Raw genomic sequence first — 21,535 nt, 5'->3', positions numbered from 1 at the left:
AATGAACTGGCCTCCACCGCCCTCTGTGGCAGAGAATTCCACAGGTTCACCACTCTTTGGGTGAAGAAATTCCTCCTCATTTCAATCCTAAATGTCCTACCCCTTATCCTTAGACTATGACCCCTGGTTCTGGACTCCCCGACCATCGGGAACATCCTTCCAGCATCTAGTCTGTCCAGGCCTGACAGAATTTTATAGGTTTCGATGAGATCCCCTTGTAATGAAATCTGTTTGTCTTGCCTGTATTCGTTTTGCACTCATGTATATTACCCTCCCCCACACGGTGTATAGTTTCACTTCCTCTTTCCTGACTAACCTGGAAGGTTCCAGGTCTTGGCTCTTGGCTCCGCCCCGACATCTCTTACTTAAAGATCTCAGGATCTGTATGACTCATTCCTGTGAGCCAGTCGGTGTGTTGAGATGTTAGCTCTGATCTTAGTGATTAAAAGCCAACTTGTTAAAGTCTATAACTTCTAGTTTTGTGGTTATTGAAGGCACATCAATTTTAATCACTAAAGAATACTAGGATGGATCGACTCCTAAAACCAGAGTGCCTGGACTTGGATCCACATTCTGCTGAAGCATCAAATCAATTTGGACACTGGCTCAAATGCTTCGAACTCTTCGCGAGGGCCTCATCCGCTAGCGAGGTAGATAAACTGAGTCTACTGACTACTCGTGTTAGCCATCGGATTTATTCGTTCATCCGGGACGCCACCTCTTACACGGAGGCCATCACTATCCTGAAGGCCCAATACCAGAGGCCAGTAAACGAAGTGTACGCCAGACATCTGCTGGCTACACGCAGGCAGCGACCTGAGGAATCAATGGACGATTTCTTACAGGGCCTAAAGGACTTGGTCCGGGACTGTAACTGCAAGGCCATGATGGCCAACGTGTACTCTGACGAATTGGTCCGCGATTCCTTCATCACAGGCCTCAAATCGAATTATATCCGGCAGAGACTGCTGGAGAAGGAGGTCCTGGACTTAAAAAAGGCAGTGGCCACTGCGCGATCGCTGGACGTGGCCCAGAAAAACACTGACTCTTATTCTTCCAGCCATGCGGCCCTCACCGCCTCGTGCGCGCCGAGCGGGCCGCCATCTTGGAATCAGCCATCTTCCCCATCCAGGCCTCAGACCAGCTCTACACCGCCGGAGTCCCCACACAGAAGTTCACCCAGGAGTCCTACTACAGCGGCAATGTCTCGAGGCCCGAAATGCTACTTCTGCGGCCAGGCCAAGCACCCCAGACAACGATGCCCAGCGAAGGACGCTACATGCTTCAAATGTAAGAAAAAGGGGCATTTTAGCAAAGTCTGCAGGGGGAATCCGATTTCCAACTCCGTCACCGCCTTGTGCGTGCCGTGCGGGCCGCCATCTTGGGATCCGCCATCTTTTCCCGACTCAACGGCCGCCCAGGGCCCAACAGTGGCTTCGATCACGGTGGATCAATCCAGGCCACACCCGTTGACAAAATCCATGATGGACATACAGGTAAACGGGAATTTAACGAAATGTTTAATTGACTGTGGGAGTACCGAGAGTTTTATCCACCCTAGCCTGGTACGGCGGCACTCATTAACGGTAACCCCTACACGGAGCAGAATTGCTATGGCTGCTAAGCCCCACACTTCGGACATTTTGGGCTACTGTGTGGTAACACTGACTGTAAAAGGCACGGACTACAAGGATTTTAAACTCCTCGTGATGCCAGAACTCTGTTAATGTAATCTTGGGCCTGGACTTCCAGTGCCACCACGAAAGTGTCACGCTAGCATATGGCGGGTCCCAGCCGCCACTCACAGTCTGTGGCCTATCAACCTTAAAAATCAGCCTGCCCTCTTTATTCGCTAACCTCGCTCCGAACTGTAGGCCCATAGCGACCAAAAGTAGACGGTACAGTCTGGAAGACAGACACTTTATCAAGGCGGAAGTGGACAGACTCCTGCGGGAAGGCATTATTGAATGCAGTACCAGTCCGTAGTCATAGTTAAAAATAGCGAAAAGAAACGGATGGTAATTGACTTCAGTCAGACTGTTAATATTTATACCCAGCTGGACGCCTACCCTTTACCCCGCATATCAGAAATGGCCAACCAGATCGCGCAATACCGAGTCTTCTCGATTATCGACCTCAAATCCGCGTATCACCAGCTCCCCATTAGAACGGAGGACCGCCCATACACCGCCTTTGAGGCGAACGGACGCCTCTACCATTTTCTCAGAGTGCCCTTCGGGGTAACAAATGGGGTCTCGGTCTTCCAACGTGAGATGGACCGCATGGTTGACGAGAATAAACTACAAGCTACCTACCCCTATCTGGACAATGTCACTATCTGCGGGCACAACCAGCAAGACCACGATCTAAATCTTGCGAGATTTTTAAAAACTGCCCTAAAGCTGAATCTAACCTACAACGAAGACAAATGTGTCTTCAACACAACCTGTCTCTGTATCCTCGGCTGTGTGGTGGAAGATGGGGTAATTGGACCAGACCCTGACAGATTACGCCCCCTAAAGGAACTGCCCCTGCCACACAATCCCAAAGCTTTAAAAAGGTGCCTGGGATTTTTTTCGTATTATGCCCAATGGGTGCCCAATTACTCTGATAAGGCCCGACCCCTCATTAAATCGACGTCCTTCCCACTATCAGCTGAAGCTCGGGAGGTTTTCACCAGTATCAAACAGGACATTGAAAGGGCTGCACTGTGTGCAGTGGACGAAAGCATTCCCTTTCAAGTCGAAAGCGATGCGTCAGACTTTGCCTTAGCTGCGACCCTCAATCAGGCTGGGAGACCTGTGGCCTTCTTCTCCCGAACCCTTCAGGGACCTGAAATCAGGCACTCTTCTGTCGAGAAGGAGGCACAGGCTATAGTGGAGGCAGTGCGGCACTGGAGACACTACCTAGCCGGCAAACGTTTCACCCTGCTCACCGACCAGCGGTCGGTGGCTTTCATGTTTAATAAGAAACAAAGGGGGAAAATCAAGAATGACAAAATACTCAGGTGGAGGATCGAACTATCCACGTTCGACTATGATATTATGTACAGGCCGGGAGCCCTTAATGAACCCCCAGACGCCCTATCGCGGGGAATGTGTGCCAGCATTCATACGGACAAATTACAGGGTCTCCACAACGACCTCTGTCACCCAGGGGCCACCCGACTATACCATATTATAAAGTCCCGCAATCTGCCCCACTCCATCGAGGAGGTCAGGGCAATGACCAGAGCCTGCCGCATCTGTGCGGAATGCAAGCCTCGTTTCTACAGGCCTGACCGTGCACACCTTATCAAAGCCACACGGCCATTCGAGCGCCTAAGTCTGGACTTCAAGGGACCCCTTCCCTCTGCCGACCGTAACGTATACTTCCTCAATATCATCGATGAATATTCCCGCTTCCCCTTCGCCATTCCCTGCCCAGACATGACCAGTGCCACGGTCATCAAGTGTCTCGGTAATCTATTCTGCATGTTTGGCATGCCGAACTACATACACAGCGATAGGGGGACGTCATTTATGAGTGACGAACTGAGCCAGTTCTTGCTCTCAAAGGTGATAGCCACTAGCAGAACCACTAGCTACAACCCCCGGGGTAATGGGCAAGTGGAAAGGGAGAATGCTACTGTTTGGAAGGCCGTCACGTTAGCCTTAAAGTCAAAAGGCCTTCCGACCTCCCGCTGGCAGGAAGTCCTCCCAGACGTGCTCCACTCCATAAGGCCTCTGTTATGTACAGCCACTAACGCTACCCCTCACGAAAAGATGTTCGTTTTCGCCCGGAAATCCACCTCGGGCATATCTCTACCCGCGTGGCTGACGTCTCCGGGGACAGTACTATTGCGGAAGCATGTGAGAGGCCATAAAACGGACCCCCTTGTGGAAAAGGTACAGCTCCTCCATGCAAACCCTCAGTACGCCTATATCGAATATGACGGGCGAGAGGACACTGTTTCCATAAAAGACCTCGCTCCCTCGGGGAGCGGAGAGAACGATGAGAGACTACCCGAGGAAGACCTACACCAAAAAGAGACAGGACGCCCAGAGGTATCAATACCCAACTTTAACCTGGAGGACACTGCAGATAACCTGGAAGACACTGCAGAGGCCCGAACAGCGGAGGAACCAGAATCCACTCCCCTAGAGGCACCCCAACCGGCTTTGCGCCGATCACTGAGAACCGCAAAACCTCCTGACAGACTCACTTATACCAACTTTTAAGAAACATCACCCCGATGGACTAAATCTAAAGATGGTGTGGAGATGCCGGAGTTGGACTGGGGTGGACAAATGTAAAAAGTCACACAACACCAGGTTATAGTCCAACAGCTTTATTTGAAATCACAAGCTTTCGGAGCGCTGCTCCTTCTTCAGGTGAAGTGGAGAAATGCATAAAGACACAGTTTATATAGTCAGAGAATCATGTCAGATGTTTACAGGTAACCTTTCCAACTGCAACCTCGAAACCGAGATGGAGTCCATGTTCTCAGCCTGTGCTCAGGACGCAGCAGACCAGCTACGAGACACCGCCAAACAAACAAGGCAACGGAACTACGCTACCTACATGCACACCAAGAACAGGAAGCTTGAGAAACTTGGCATCACCAGCAGCAGCAACCAAGCCTCCCCCAGTACCACGGTTGAAACCACAGGGAAATCTATCGTCAACCTGTCCGACCACACCCTTCAACCAGACAAAATTGAAGTTCTCAGCCGAGGGCTCAATTTCTGCCCCACCACCAAAATGGACCCCATCGGTCTCGCGGCAGACACAGAGGAATTCATCAGGAGAATGAGGCTCCGGGAATTCTTCCACAAATCCCAAGATGTCAGCAGCGAACCCAATGAGACAATCAATGATCCGGAACAGCAGACAGAGGGATCCGCAGTGCAGCAACCGAAGAAGAAAGAGTCAAATTGGACCCCTCCGGAGGGTCGCTGCCCTAAGCTTGACATGTATGCTCAAGCTGTCAGGAGATGCATCAACGCCAGATTCATCAGCCGCACTCACAAGACAGTCCAGAATGTCACCCGAGCACAACGCAACGCCATCCACGCTCTCAAGACCAACCGCAACATCGTCATCAAACCAGCAGACAAAGGAGGTGCCATTGTCATACAGAACAGAATGGACTATTGCAAAGAAGTATACCGACAACTGGACAACCAGGAACACTACAGACAGTTACCCGCAGATCCGACCAAAGAACACACCCGCCAACTCAACAGACTGATCAAAACCTTCGACCCAGACCTTCAAAGCATCCTACATGCTCTCATCCCACGTACTCCCCGCGTGGGAGACTTCTACTGCCTCCCAAAGATACACAAAGCCAACACACCTGGACGTCCTATCGCATCAGGCAACGGAACCCTGTGTGAGAACCTCTCTGGATACGTCGAGGGCATCCTGAAACCCATCGTACAGGGAACCCCCAGCTTCTGTCGCGACACTACAGACTTCTTACAGAAACTCAGCACCCACGGACCAGTTGAACCAGGAACACTCCTCGCCACGATGGACGTCTCGGCACTCTACACCAGTATCCCCCACGATGACGGCATCGCTGCGACAGCCTCAGTACTCAACACCAACAACAGCCAATCTCCAGACGCCATCCTACAACTCATCCGCTTCATCCTTGACCACAATGTCTTCACCTTCGACAACCAGTTCTTTACCCAAACACACGGAACAGCCATGGGGACCAAATTCGCACCCCAATACGCAAACATCTTCATGCACAAGTTCGAGCAAGACTTCTTCGCTGCACAGGATCTCCAACCAACGCTATACACCAGATACATCGACGACATTTTCTTCCTATGGACCCACGGCGAAGAATCACTGAAAAGACTACACGATAACATCAACAAGTTCCATCCCACCATCAAACTCACCATGGACTACTCCTCAGAATCAATCTCATTCCTGGACACACGAATCTCCATCAAAGACGGACACCTCAGCACTTCACTCTTACCGCAAGCCCACGGACAACCTCACGATGCTTCACTTCTCCAGCTTCCACCCTAACCACGTTAAAGAAGCCATCCCCTATGGACAAGCCCTGCGAATACACAGGATCTGCTCAGACGAGGAGGAACGCGATGGACACCTACAGACACTGAAAGACGCCCTTGTAAGAACGGGATATGACGCTCGACTCGTCGATCGACAGTTCCGACGGGCCACAGCGAAAAATCGCATAGACCTCCTCAGAAGACAAACACGGGACACAACCAACAGAGTACCCTTCGTTGTCCAGTACTTCCCCGGAGCGGAGAAACTACGCCATGTTCTTCGCAGCCTTCAACATGTCATCGATGACGACGAACACCTCGCTAAGGCCATCCCCACGCCTCCACTACTCGCTTTCAAACAGCCGCCTAACCTCAAACAGACCATCGTTCGCAGCAAATTACCCAGCTTTCAGGAGAACAGCGACCACGACACCACACAACCCTGCCACAGCAACCTCTGCAAGACATGCCAGATCATCAACACAGATACCATCATCACACGTGAGGACACCACCCACCAGGTACATGGTACATACTCATGTGACTCGGCCAACGTTGTCTACCTCATACGTTGCAGGAAAGGATGCCCCGGAGCATGGTACATCGGCGAGACCATGCAGACACTGCGACAACGGATGAACGGACACCGCGCAACAATCACCAGGCAGGAGTGTTCCCTCCCAGTCGGGGAACACTTCAGCAGTCAAGGACATTCAGCCTCCGATCTTCGGGTAAGCATTCTCCAAGGTGGCCTTCGAGACACACGACAACGCAAAATCGTCGAGCAGAAACTGATAGCCAAGTTCCGCACCCATGAGGACGGCCTCAACAGAGATCTTGGGTGCATGTCACGCTACATGTAACCCCACCTGATGCAGGGTCATCCAGACTCGAGTCGACATTGGCTTGTTCTCTCTACACGGATGCGGCCGGACCTGCTGTGATTTCCAGGCAAAAAAAAAAAAAAAATGTTTTTTGTCTTTTTTTGTTTTTCATACAGACCCCAGCATCTGCAATATTTGACCCCTTGTGACCCCACCTCATTGTTCTTTGATGTAATGTTTCCCTGACTGACCTGTTTGGACACCATTCACACCTTTGACTGCTGTGATTATCTCTCTGCCGAGGTGTGATCAATGGCAGTTGGAAAGATTACCTGTAAACATCTGACATGATTCTCTGACTATATAAGCTGTGTCTTTATGCATTTCTCCACTTCACCTGAAGAAGGAGCAGCGCTCCGAAAGCTTGTGATTTCAAATAAAGCTGTTGGACTATAACCTGGTGTTGTGTGACTTTTTACATAAATCTAAAGAAGGGGTGAATGTAATGAAATCTGCTTGTCTTGCCTGTATTCGTTTTGCACTCATGTATATTACTCTCCCCCACACGGTGTATAGTTTCACTTCCTCTTCCCTGACTAACCTGGAAGGTTCCAGGTCTTGGCTCTTGGCTCCGCCCCTGACTTCTCTTACTTAAAGATCTCAGGATCTGTATGACTCATTCCTGTGAGCCAGTCGGTGTGTTGAGATGTTAGCTTTGATCTTAGTGATTAAAAGCCAATTTGTTTAAGTCTATAACTTCTAGTTTTGTGGTTATTGAAGGCACATCACCCCTCAATCTTCTAAACTCCAGTGAGTATAAGCCCAATCGACGCAATCTCTCATACGTCATTCCTGCCAGCCCAGGTATCAGCCTGGTGAATCTTCGCTGCACTCCTTCCATGGCAAGAACGTCCTTCCTCAGATAAGGCGGCCAAAACTGCACACAATACTCAAGGTGCGGTCTCACCAAGGCCCTGTATAACTGTAGCAAGACGTCCTTGTTCCTGTACTCGAACCCTCTTGCTACGAAGGCCAACATACCATTTGCCTTCTTAACCGCCTGCTGCACCTGCATGCTTACCTTCAGTGACTGGTGCACAAGAACACCCAGGTCTCTTTGCACTTCCCCTTCTCCCAATCTATTGCCATTCAAATAATAATCTGCCTTCCTGTTTTTGCCACCAAAGTGGATAACGTCACATTTATCCACATTATAGTGCATTTGCCATGTTTCTGCCCAATCACCTAACCTGTCCAAATCGTGCTGGAGTTTCATGACATCCTCCTCACAGCATACCCTCTCACCCAGCTTTGTGTCAGCTGCAAATTTGGAGATATTACATCCAATTCCTCGTCCAGATCATTAATATATATTGTGAACAGCTGGGGTCATAGGACCGATCCTTGCGGTACCCCACTAGTCACTGCCTGCCACTCGGAAAACGACCTGTTTATTCCATCTCTTTGCTTTCTGTCCGCCAACCAGTTCTCTATCCAAGTCACTACCTTGCCCCCAATCCCATGTGCCTTAATTTTGCACGCTAATCTCTTGGACCTGGAGCTTGCTGCCGATGGAAGTGGTGGAAGCGGAGACTCTCAATGTTTTCAAGGGGAGACTGGATAGGCACTTGAGGGAAATAAACTTGCAGGGCTACAGGGACAGAGCGTGGGAATGGGACTGACTGGATTGCTTTACAGAGAGCTGGCATGGTCTCACTGGACCGAATGGCCCCCTTCTGTGCCGTTATGACTATGGGCTGGATTTTGCCAACCCTGGGGAGGTGAGTTTGGAGGCGGGACTGCCGGGAAAATGGCAGAATCTCCGTGCCATCTGGGAGGTGGGTAGCCAACCCGCGCCGGGTCCTGTCTCCTGGAGGCGGGAAGGGGATTACAGCCACTTAACTGCCACTGATAACAGGCAGTTAAGAGGATTATCCCCATTTTTCCACCAGAGGCATGGGCTTCCTGATGTCGGGAAACCCCGCCAGGGTCACCGAGGCGAGCAGGGAGCCGGAGTGGTGCAAAAGTGCGCTGTGGAGGCAAGTGATGGGTGCAGGTATGGAGAGGTGAGTATGTGAGGTGAGTGGAAAGTGATAGAAAATGTTTACTTACCTTTGTTTCTTCCTGCAGGCTTCAACAGTTGGGAATGCGGAGAGTCTCGCATCTCACCGGCAGAGATGACAGATGGCTGCTGCATTCTCCAATGCAACAGCCATCTAATTTCTGCTCAAGAGGTTTGATGAGCCTTGAATACAAGAACTCATCAAACAACAGAGAATGTCAGTGTTTGACAGAGCTGTCAAACGATGATAATTCATCTGTCAAAAATTTTTGACAGATGAAGCGTCATTCGCTGACGTTCTCTGTAACCGACTTCCCCTTAATTGGCCTGCTAAGCCCGCTGGGCGGGCTTAGCAAGGTCAATCAAGGGAAAATAGCGTGGATTGGCCAGAAGTCGATGGAGGCGGGACTAAAACCCTACAAGCAGCAGTCCCGCCTCCAACACCCAAAATCACCCCCACTGACTATGATCCCGATTGCAATTTTTTTGCTAGATAAGCAAGCAGTCCATGTGCTGTGCACCCTTTGCATAGTTTTACTGGTGGTACAGCTGAAGAGGTACCGAAAAGGTAAGATTAAAATTATTTGTGTGCGGCCAGGAGGAGCAGGAGTGCTCCTTTGGACTCCAGAAGAATATTGTAGGTTGCTACCGCCCCCACTTCTATGATCTTTTCTCTCCGCCCCCCCCCCCCTCCCCCTTTGGACCTACCTTCCTGCCGGCTGGGGTGCCCTCTGGGCCATCCAATATTGGCCGTTTGGCACCCACAACCCGCCAACATTATGTTAATGAGGCCTGACCCTCAAAATAACTGGCAGGATCAGGAGACAGGCCAGCACCCTCCTCTGGTCAACCGTCTGATAAGTAAAATCTACCCTTCTGTCCCGTCTAGATTCAGATGCAGGTCCCAAAGGTGGAAGGACAATAGCTTTTTTGAGTTTGTAAATATAAACTTTTAAAATGCAATAAACAATCAAATTTTTATTTATTTATTTTTTCTTAATTTTTACCCCCACTCATCAATCTTTCCTGATGGAGCACCCTAACTTGTGATATTGAATACAAGAAAAAGCTTGCAAGGGATTTTACAAATATATTAAGAGAAAGGGTGATTAAGAGTAATGTGGGCCCCTTAATGAAAACACAGCTGACCTTGTAATTGGAAATCAGGAAATGGCAGACTTACGAAATAGCTAGTTTGTGGTACAGGTTGAGCGTCCAAAATCAGGAGTTCCGGAATCTAGAATGTTCCGGAATCTGGACACCCTGTCAAACCGCAACCTGGGCCCAGGCATTTCTGGACTCTGAACCTGTTCCTGATGTCCGAAGTCTGGAAACGCCCGAGCCCAGGTTGCGATATTTCCGGACTTCGGACATCAGAAACACGTTCCGAAGTCTGGAAAAACACGAAAACCGGCTCGGCCTCGGTCCCGAGGTTGCCGTATTCAAGATGCTCAACCTGTATCTTTAAAAAAAATCCATGTCGAGAAACCCAATGGGGGAAAAATTTGGTATCGCCCATTTTGGGGCGCTAATATTGGCCTGGCGCAAAGTTTAGCACCTGGCGCTAATTATTGCCTCCGACTGCAAAATTCGCCTCTAGAACATAATGGCCCAGTAATTCGGGTCCAAATGCGTGAGTACGGTCTGGGTACTCACGCATCTGGCCGGATGAAATGCCGGCGTTCAGGAAACACCGTGCATGCGGGGAACGCCGGCATTTCCAGTCCTCTGAACGAAGGGGTTCAGAGGCTGAACGCATGCACGGTAGCGGGCAGCGCGTGCGCCTTGGGATTCCTGTATTTTGAGAGAGATGCGCGTGTGTAAAGGCCTCCGATATTTACACACAGAAAAACCACACGTAAGTACTTAGTTTTTCAGGTAAGTGGTCTATTAATACAATTTAGAATTTTTTTTTCCACAGGTTTGTTATTTTTAAAGAATTTACAGTAAGGTAAGTTTAGTTTTAGCCCCGATTTTTTATAATTTTTTTTTTTTCAAATTTTAAAATTATTGTTTAAAATAGCTTTTCATAGTTATTTATGGTTCATTTAAGTAGTGCAATATTTTTTTTAATTTTCTTTCAGGTTTAAGTAGTGTTTTGGGGCCAGGAGTTTTCATGAGTTTGACAGCTCTCACTGTCAAACTTATGAATGAACTTTTGCAACCTCCCATTGGTTGCCCTGTGCTCACGTGATCCCAGCCGGCTCATCGCACTAAGTACGCCGCTGGGTCACGCACGCACAGCGCGGCAGGACCTCAAGCTGGCCAGTCACAGGAATGTCATTGCGGGCCAGATTTCAGATGTCGGCGCGCCGGGTAAGTCCACCTTGGGGCCCCTTGCACGCGCGGCAATCACCCGAGCCGAATTACTGCCCCAATAAGAACATAAGAAATAGGAGCAGGAGTAGGCCATACGGCCCCTCGGGCCTGCTCCGCCATTCAATAGGATCATGGCTGATCTGAATCTAGACTCACGTCCACTTCCCTGCCCTCTCCCCGTAACCCCAATTCCCTTATCTGCTAGGAAAATGTCTATCTCCATTTTAAATTTATTTAATGTTGCAACTTCCACAGCTCTCTGGGGTAGCAAATTCCATAGATTTACTACCCTCTGAGTGAAGAAGTTTCTCCTCATCTCAGTTTTGAAAGGGCAGCCCCTTATTCTAAGATTATGCCCCCTAGTTCTAGTCTCACCCATCAGTGGAAACATCCTCACCGCATCCACCCGATCAAGCCCCCTCACAATCTTATATGTTTCGATAAGATCGCCTCTCATTCTTCTGAACTCCAATGAGTAGAGTCCCAACCTACTCAACCTTTCCTCATACGTCAACCCCCTCATCTCTGGAATCAACCGAGTGAACCTTCTCTGAACCGCCTCGAGAGCAAGTATATCTTAAATAAAGAAACCAAAACTGCACGCAGTATTCCAGGTGTGGCCTCACCAATACCCTGTATAACTGCAGCAAGACTTCCCTGTTTTTATACTCCATCCCCCTTGCAATAAAAGCCAAGATTCCATTGGCCTTCCTGATTACCTGCTGCACCTGCATACTAACTTTTTGTGTTTCATGCACCAGGACCCCCAGATCCCTTTGTACTGTAGCACTTTGCAGTTTCTCTCCATTTAGATAATAACTTGCTCTTTGATTTTTTCTGCCAAAGTGCATAACCTCACACTTTCCAACATTATATTGCATCTGCCAAATCTCTGCCCACTCACTTAGCCTGTCTATGTCCTTTTGCAGGTTTTTTATGTCCTCCTCACTCACTGCTTTCCCTCCCATCTTTGTATCGTCGGCAAACTTGGATATGTTGCACTCGGTCCCTTCCTCCAAATCGTTAATATAGATTGTAAAGAGTTGGGGTCCCAGCACTGACCCCTGCGGAACACCACTAGTTACTGATTGCCAGCCCGAGAACGAACCATTTATCCCAACTCTTTGTTTTCTGTTAGATAGCCAATCTTCCACCCATGCCAGTATATTACCCCCAATCCTGTGATTTTTTTTATCTTGATCAGTAATCTTTTGTGTGGAACCTTGTCAAATGCCTTTTGGAAGTCCAAATACACTACATCCACTGGTTCCCCTTTATCCACTCTGTATGTTACATCCTCAAAGAATTCAAGCAAATTTGTCAAACATGACTTCCCCGTCGTAAAACCATGCTGACTCTGTCCTATTAAATTATGTTTATCCAAATGCTCTGTTACTGTTTCCTTAATAATGGACTCCAACATTTTGCCAACCACAGATGTTAGGCTAACTGGTCTATAGTTTCCAGCTTTTTGTCTACTTCCCTTCTTAAATAATGTGTTACATTAGCAGTTTTCCAATCTGCCGGGACCTTTCCTGAGTCCAGGGAGTTCTGGAAAATGATCACCAATGCATCCACAATCCCTACCGCCACCTCTCTCAAGACCCTAGGATGTAGGCCATCAGGTCCGGTGGATTTATCCGCCTTAAGTCCCATTATTTTACTGAGTACCATCTCCTCTATCGCCCCTAGAGGTGATTTGAGCGCTAAATCAGGTGCTATACATTCCTCTTAAGGGGCAAACGTGAGGGAGCGAGGCGCTACCTCAGAACGCTACCGAAGCTCAGGGATGTCTGTTACCATGGAAGCCAGGCAGACTGGCACCATCCAGTTCTTAAAGGGGAGGGGCCATCTTGCTGGCCAGCCACTCCCTGCTCATTGCAGCCTTGAATCTCGGCCTGGAGTGTGCTCAAAAGCAATTGTGTTGGAAGCACTAATGGATAGGCCCAGGGAAAGAGCTCGGCACTTAGGAACCTCAAGAGTGGTGCTGAGGGCCAAAACTCCTTCGGACCGCGTTAAAACCAAAAGTTTTGCCGACAAGAAAAGGCAGGAAGCGTCCGCCTTTAAATAGCGCTCCCCCAGTCCCATCCCGACTTGAAAATGTTTCCCTCTACTTGTTGTTCTTAGCGGCAGGCACTAAGGCAGGGGGCGCGACTCAATATCCGGTCCGGGGCGTTGCACGCTTGACTGACGTCACGATCGTGGCGGTAGTGTTTACCGCCGCCGCCAAACGACTGGTCAATTTCGTGAGCGGTGCTAACATCGCCGCGCCCAGGCAAATCAACCGAATTTTTCCCCCAGTAACTCCAATTTTGTCATAGTGTGTTTGCAGTAATCAAATTACCGTATTACTTGTAAGCATTCAATGAGCAGTAACCTAGCATAGATGCATTTAAGGGGAAGCTAGAAAAACACACGAAGGAGGAAGGAATAGAAGGATGTGCTGATAGGGTGGGATGAAGTAAGGTTGGAGGAGGCTTGTGGAGCATAAATACCAGCATGGACCAGTTGGGCCGAATCGCCTGTTTCTGTGCTGTACATTCTATGTATAACATGACTGGGAGGAAGATTTAACCAAAATTATTTCAAATGAAAAATTGTCAGAAGTGCTTACAGTATTGAATTGCTTCAGTATGAAGCATTTATTTTAAATACATTATTGCAATTTTCTTTATTTAAGCGATGCTGCTGGAACAAATGCGAGTAGCACTGGTTTACCCTGATGAAGCAGTGAAAGCGTCCGTGTGCTATATTTTCTGTACACTGTACAGTTACCCTCCTGCTGCTGAGAAGCTATCTATGCACTTCAATGAGAGACTTTGTAAACTCTTCGTATCAATGATGGAGGCAGCACAGACCAAAGAACTGCAAGTAAACTCCCTTGGTATGTTTGAGATGTTTTGTGTGTGTGTAATATATGCCACATGACATTTTAGTTGCACAAAATAGTTTTGGTTATTGGTTTTCATGTCATTTTAGTTTACTTGTGAAATGATTTTGTTTTTAGTCACATTTTTAAATTATTAATTGCTAATGCAATATACAGTGATGTTAACCTCTGACATTTTGTTTTGTTGGAGTTTTTCCTCTCTATTTTCCTTTTTCTTCCTTCCTTGAGGCAGCCATGGTTCATTGGTGGCACTCCCGTTGCTGAGTCAGAAGATTGTGGGTTCAAGCCTCACTCCAGAGACTTGAGCACATAATCTAGGCTGATACTTCAATGCAGTCCTGAGGGAGTGCTGCATTGTTGGAGGTGATGTCTTTTGGATGAGGTGTTGAACCGAAGTCCGGTCTACTCCCCCAGGTGGATGTAAAAGATCCCATTGTGATGAAATATGCCATTCATCACTCATCTGTATTCTCTGTGTGTGATTGTGCCTGTGACTGTGGTTTAGTTTCAGTTTCATTTCCCTTACCTCAGTTCCATTTCCGCACCTGTATTTTATTGTGTGTAGGGCTCCGCCCATACCTGGCCCCTACTTAAGCAGGCCCAGCGTGTCTCACATCCAGTACAACCGACCTCTGGATGGGAGACACTTCTCCACTGTGTGTTACCTTCTAAGTTAATAAAAGCCTTGCTTTGTTCAGTTAACATTGAGTCTCGGATTTATTGAGGCACGTCACCCATGCCACTGTTCGAAGAGCAGGGGCGTCTGGGGGGATCGAAAGGGTCGGGGGTGGGGGGGCGTGTCCGATCCCGGAGTGTAGGTGAAGCAGGTAAACTGGATCCAGCAGATAAGTGGAAAGGCCCTTACCTCCTGGATCCAGCAGTTCTCGCCTCCCTTTAGCCGTCGGGTTTCCTGAAACTCAGCCGACCAGGGTTAAATTTAAAATGGTAGTTAGTTCTGAGGCGCACAGCCTCATTATAATAATTAAATGGCCAACCCACCACCTGCAAGCGGGTTGGTTGCCTGCGCTCGCCACCTCGCCCCGCCTCCATTAAAACCGGAAATAGGCAGGTTGAGGGCGGGTTTCAGATTTTTTTACATGCCACACAACCTCCCCCGTTTTTGGGGGTTAAAATTCCCCCTCAATAATCATGTTAATTTATTAAAAGTCAAACTAACATCCCTTAACATAGTTTTGTTCTTTCCATGTGAATATAGGGCTTCTGAAGCATCTCCTGCAGTTTAGACAGTTTGTGACTGTGATGATGAGTTCATTTGGGACTGAAGAAGTCACCTCTGAAGATGAAGTAATTTCTCAGGGTACAGTACCACAGCGCCAGTCGATTATTATACTAACTTTAAAGGGTGATTAGGGGAAATAACATCTGAATAATGACTGACAGAAAAAGACCTGGTCCATCTAGCCTGTCCTACACAACTGTGATGCCTTGTGCATCACAATATATACTCCCTCACCCCACCCGAAGCCATGTCATCTTCTGGGAGAGGTGAAAAACCAGATTAAAAATCCCAAACTAATTTGAGAAAAATAAATCTGAAAAACTTCTTTCCAACCCTCTTAGGCGATCGAAACTAATCCAGGAGATCACTCTGGCCCTGCAGTACCTACCTTTTTTACGAGGTTATCTCCACCCCAGCCAGAAACGGGTCTAGCTCTCGCTTGAAGCAATTCAGTGAATCAGCGTTCACTGCATGACAGCCAGCAGCCTGTTCCACAGGTCCACTATTCTCTGGGAAAAGAACCACCTCCTGACATGCAACCTAGTTCTGGCCTTATATAATTTAAAATTATAACCCCTGGTCCTCCCTAACCTATTTAATTGAAACAAGCTGTCTACACGAATACAATCTACTCCCTTCATCACCTTATAAATTACCCCTAAATTTACACTTCTCTAAAGCGTAGGGTCCCAGCTCTTTCTGCCTATCTTGATCACTGAGATGCTTCAAATTGGGAATTAATCTAGTGGCCCTCCTTTGCACCCTTTCCAAAGCCTCAATATCACTCACCGTGTGAGGACACCAAAACTGGACACAGTACTCCAACTGAGGCCTAATCAATGCCTTGTACAAGAGCAATATACTGTAGTATGGCTGTTGAAAACTCAATTATGGAGGAGTGGACAAACTAAGATCTTGTTTTTCCCCCAAGAGAGTAGTCCAGTAGCCCAAACAGTTTGAGTCCTTGTGTGAAGCAAGGGAATGGAGGCAATTGAAGACAAGGAATGCATTGAAGGATAGTGAGTTAGGTGATAGTCTGCAAGGACAAGTGTAATAGGCGACTGGGATCAGTGAGAGACCAGGGATAAGCATGGAATCATTGTCAAAAGAGCAGAGTTTGTGGCAAGTGCCAGGAATGATGCAGTGTAGGCATTCGAAACATTAAGCAGAGGAGAAAAGGATGCTGAACAGTAGTCGGAGAAATGTTGAGAGCTGACTGAAGGCATGATTGCAGAGATAGGTTTGAGAAGGCTTCTTAATGTGAGGTGAGGTAGCATGGCATAGGGGTTTAGTAAGAGTTCCAGAGTGCAGGGCCAATCTGACTAAACGCTCTGCTACAGACGGTGTAGTGAAAGGAGAATACATAGGAACTAGTGTCGCAAGAGCAGAGGATGCATGCTGGCACATGAGGCTGGAGTTGCAGAGACAGGGTGGGGCGAGGGGAATCGAGTGATTTGTAAACTAGAATGAAGATTTTGAATCCAATGTGTTAGGGGTTGGGGAGCCAATTTGGCAAAGATGGTGATAGGTAAGCACAATTTAGTTTGTCATAGGACGCAGAGTTTGGGAAGTGGTGCTCGAGAGGCCAGTTGAGAGTGGCACGGCCAACTCCCAGTTTTTTCAGTACAGGAAACTTTCTGATATAATAATAATCAACTTTATTGTCATTGTTAGTGCACAAGTGCAGTACAACGAAATGTAGTCTTGCGGCTCCCGAGAGTGTACATTTAGATGAAGACATTTAACATTCGACATTCATTTGGCTTGTAATACATAAACATAAACATAATAAAGTGCATTGGCAGATGTGCAGGCTTTAGAGTTTATTTGTAGAGTTCAGTAGGATGACAGCCCTGGGAAAGAAGCTGTTCCTAAATCTGGTCATTCGGGTGCGAATGCACCTGTAGCGTCTCCCAGATGGCAGGGGGGCGAACAAACTGTGGCTGGGGTGGGTAGGGTCTTTGATGATGGTCAGTGACCTCCGTAAACAGCGTTTCTGATAGATGTTCTCTATGGTCGGTAGCCGGGTGCCGGTAATGCGTTGGGCAGTTTTGACTACCCGCTGCAGGGCTTTCCGATCATAGGAGCTACAGCTGCCACACCACACTGATACAGTTCGTCAGGATGCTCTGACGCTGACGGGACCGAGCTGGTGCCATAACATCAAAAGTGCTGGACATACCAGAGTTAATGTTTAAACATACGAAACTGAGAAGCTCCGTGTGAATCAACAAACCCTGTTGCTTAGCAACAGCTTCAAAACAGTCGGCTGCAGCTGCAAACGTCTGTAGCTGAAGCTGCTGCTATAGCTACAGACCTTGCAGTGCTTGACTGGGGGAAAAAAAAGCAACGAGAACTAAAAAAAACATAGAAAACGGCTCCTGATTTTTGCCGTTAGATCGAGTATTCCGGACATATAACTTCCGGCTAAACCAAAGTTTCCTGTAAATACCAGGATCGTATAGCAGTGAAATGCACAAACAGGCCAACTTGCCATTAGGAGAATGTCAGCATGACTCACTGAGATAGGGTTACACAAATTACAAATGTTGGATGTGTGCTATGGTCCAAGTAAAATATTTTTCAGGAAGTTTCTCTTAAATTCAATTTTTGCAAATTATGTGCTCATTTAAAGTGAGGGATTAAGCGCAGAGAACGGAATGCTTTTCGGTTTGGGAATCTTCTCAGAATCAAGCACTCACAGGTCAGATATAAGCAATGCAAACTAATCCTTCCTTTATTCTGCTGTATCCCGATATTAGAAAACCACTCCTCCACGACTGAATTTTCCTCATCCCACTCTGGTTACCCCTATGATCCTCTGAGCAAAATTGCCAGTACCACATTTGTGGCCAGTTTTGTGCTGTAGACTTATGCTCACTTGGAAGTAGGTGTGGAGTGGATTAACTCATTTCATATGGAGGGGATTTTATGCAATCTGTCTGGGTTGGACTTTAAACCAGACCCCAGAGGTTAAAGGACAGTTTTTTAACATTTGTTTTATGGGATGTGGGCGTTGCTGGCCAGGCGAGCATTTATTGCCCATCCCTAATTGTCCTTGAGAAGGTGGTGGTGAGCCTCCTTGAACCGCTGCAGTCAGTGTTTTTTTCCTCCACAATACATACTTTATTCATAAAAATTTTTGTTCAAATACATGAAAATACAGTTCACATCTGATACAATACAAATTAACTGTGGTACTGTACATGGCACTCAATTTACAGAGACACGTTACAATACATTTTCATTACATATTTTATAAGCCATACAGCCCGAGGGGTCAAGATACATTCCAACACTTGTCAAAATACATTACACTACAATCCACCAATTATATTACATATGGCATAATACAGATGAATGCAGTACATGGTACTCTACATCAACAGATTACAAGTGCATTTACAATTAACACACTTCTACATCACACGGCCCGAGGTTTTTTTTTACTGGTTTCAGCCCCTCGGTGTACACTGGCGGGAGGGCCTTAAACTGTGGCCCTTCCTCATCATGCCTTTGCGGTGGCGGCACCAACCTTTAGTGCGTCCCTCAGCACGTACTCCTGGACCTTGGAATGTGCCAGTCTGCAACACTCGGTCGTGGACAACTCCTTGCTCTGGAAGACCAGCAAGTTTCGGGCAGACCAAAGGGTGTCTTTCACCGAGTTGATGATCTTCCAGCAGCAGTTGATGTTTGTCTCGGTGTGCATCCCTGGGAACAGTCCGTAGAGCACAGAGTCCTGTGTTAGCGATCTGCTCGGGATGAACCTCGACAAAGACCACTGCACCTCTTTCCAGACCTTCTTTGCAAAGGCACATTCCAGAAGGAGATGGATGGCGGTCTCGTCCCAAGCGCAGCCTCCTCGCAGACAGCGTGCGGTGGAGCAGAGACGTCGGGAGTGCATGAAGGATCTGACGAGGAGGGTCCTTCTCACCACCAGCCAAGCTACGTCTTGGTGCTTGTTTGTAAGTTCTGGCGATGAGGCATTCTGTCAAATGACTTCGACAGTCTGCTCGGGGAACCATCCGACAGGATCCACCATCTCCTTTTTCTGTAGAGTCTCGAGGATGTTACGGGCTGACCACTGCTTGACGGCCTTGTGGTCAAAGGTGTTTCCCTTGAAAAACTTTTCCACGAAGGACAGGTGGTCCGGCACGGTCCAACTGGATGGAGCGTTCCGTGGCAGCGTGGCCAGACCCATCCTTTGCAACACTGAGGACAGGTAGAACCTCAGCACGTAGTGACACTTGGTGTTTGCGTACCGAGGGTCTGTGCACAGTTTGATGCAGCCGCACACAAAGGTGGCCATCAGGATGAGGGTGACGTTGGGTACGTTCTTTCCCCCTTTCTCTGGAGATTTGTACATCGTGTCCCTCCGGACACGGTCCATTTTTGATCTCCAGATAAAGTGGAAGACGGCTCGGGTCGGGGTATGGGTCACACCTGCGCCACGTACAGCAACACCGACAGCACCTCGCACCTGATGACCAGGTTCTTGCCCACGATCGACAGGGAGCACTGCTCCCACATTCCCAGTTTCTGTCGTACCTTGGAGATGCGCTCCTCCCAGTTTTTGGTGCACGCCCCGGCTGCTCCGAACCATATTCCCAGCACCTTCAGGTAATCTGACCTGACGGTGAAGGGGACAAAGGATCGGTTGGCCCAGTTCCCAAAGAACATGGCCTCGCTTTTGCTGCGATTAACTTTCGCTCCCGAGGCCAGTTCAAACTGGTCGCAGATGCTCAGCAGTCTGCGGACCAACAGTGGGTCTGAGCAAAAGACGGCGACGTCGTCCATGTACAGGGAGGCCTTAACCTGAGTGCCTCCGCTGCCTGGGATCGTCACCCCTCTTATGCCCGAATCCTTCCTGATGGACTCGGCAAAAGGTTCGATACAACACACGAACAAGACAGAGGAGAGAGGACAGCCCTGCCTGACTCCAGATTTGATCGGAAAGCTTTCTGATTCCCACCCGTTGATTAGAACTGCGTTACTGATGGCTGTGTAGAGCAGTTGGATCCAATTGCGGATTCCCTCCCCAAACCCCATTTTGGAGAGCACGTCCATGTACGTGTGCGATAGTCTGTCGAAAGCCTTCTCCTGGTCCAAGCTGATTAAGCAGGTGTCCACCCTCCTGTCCCGCACGTAGGCAATTGCATCCCTGAGTAGCGCGAGGCTATCCGAGATCTTCCTGCCGGGTACGGTGCAGGTCTGATCCGGGTGGATCACCAGCTCCAGAGCAGACTTGACCCTGTTGGCGATGACCATGGACAGAATCTTGTAGTCCACATTAAGCAGCGAAATGGGCCGCCAGTTTCTGATTTCTTCCCTCTCCCCCTTCTGCTTGTAGATGAGGGTGATGATGCCTTTCCTCATCGATTCTGACATGCTGCCGGCCAGAAGCATACCCCCGTACACTTCCAGCAGGTCTGGGTCCATCCAGTCCCACAGAGCCGAATACAACTCGACCGGTAAGCTGTCGCTTCTGGGAGTTTTACTCGTCTCGAAGGACCGGACGGCCTTTGTCAGCTCGTCCAGAGTTAGCGGGTGATCCAGACTCTCCCGCTTGCTGTCGTCTAGCACCTCCGAGATAGACAACAGGAAAGACTGGGAGGCTGTGCTGTCTGTGGGCTTCGCGTCGTACAGCCCGGCATAAAAGGATTTGCTGATCCTTCGTATGTCAGGCTGCGAGGACGTCACAGAGCCGTCTTCTTCCTTCAGGCTGTGGATCACAGAGCTCCCTCTGTGTACCTTTTGGAAGAAGAAACGCGAGCACATCTCATCCTGCTCCATGGAGCGGACTCTGGAGCGGAAGATGACCTTGGAGGACTCTGAGGCATAGAGCGAGGCTTGCTGGCCCTTCACCTCTTGGAGTTCCTCCCTGACATCGACCCCCATCGACTGCAGCAGGAGCAGATTTTGCATACTTTTCTGGAGTCGGGACATTTCCCTCTGTCTCTCTCTCGCCTTCTGAACACCTTTGAGGATGAAGAACCTCTTGATGTTCGTCTTGGTCGTTTCCCACCAGTGCGCCGGGGAATCAAAGAGGGGTTTCACGGTTCTCCAACCTTTGTAATCCCTTTTGAGTTCCTCAATGTTTTCTGGGGTCAACACTTTCACGTTCAGCTTCCATATCCCTCTGCCCACTTTCTGGTCTTCCTGTGGGTGACAGTCGGC

General features: G+C 48.6%; 1 protein-coding gene and 1 pseudogene across 1 annotated transcript in view; one reads left to right on the top strand and one right to left on the bottom strand.

Annotated features, from left to right (window-relative positions):
• The window catches only part of mei1 (meiotic double-stranded break formation protein 1), a 247,894-nt gene that overhangs the window by 39,705 nt on the left and 186,654 nt on the right, over positions 1–21,535 (top strand). Inside the window, exons 6-7 of the mRNA XM_085969507.1 lie at positions 13,909–14,112; positions 15,335–15,436. Of these exons, the coding sequence (XP_085825633.1) occupies positions 13,909–14,112; positions 15,335–15,436 (306 nt within the window). The remainder of the gene's footprint in view (positions 1–13,908; positions 14,113–15,334; positions 15,437–21,535) is intronic.
• LOC147098992 (uncharacterized) lies at positions 17,072–20,009 on the bottom strand (annotated as a pseudogene).

This window comes from Somniosus microcephalus, chromosome 28 (assembly GCF_052327205.1).
Source record: "Somniosus microcephalus isolate GS21.2 chromosome 28, FLI_Smic_1.0, whole genome shotgun sequence".
Taxonomy (NCBI): Eukaryota; Metazoa; Chordata; class Chondrichthyes; order Squaliformes; family Somniosidae; genus Somniosus; species Somniosus microcephalus.
The sequence above is the reverse complement of the archived record's forward strand: the minus strand, read 5'-3'. Positions and strand labels throughout refer to the sequence as shown.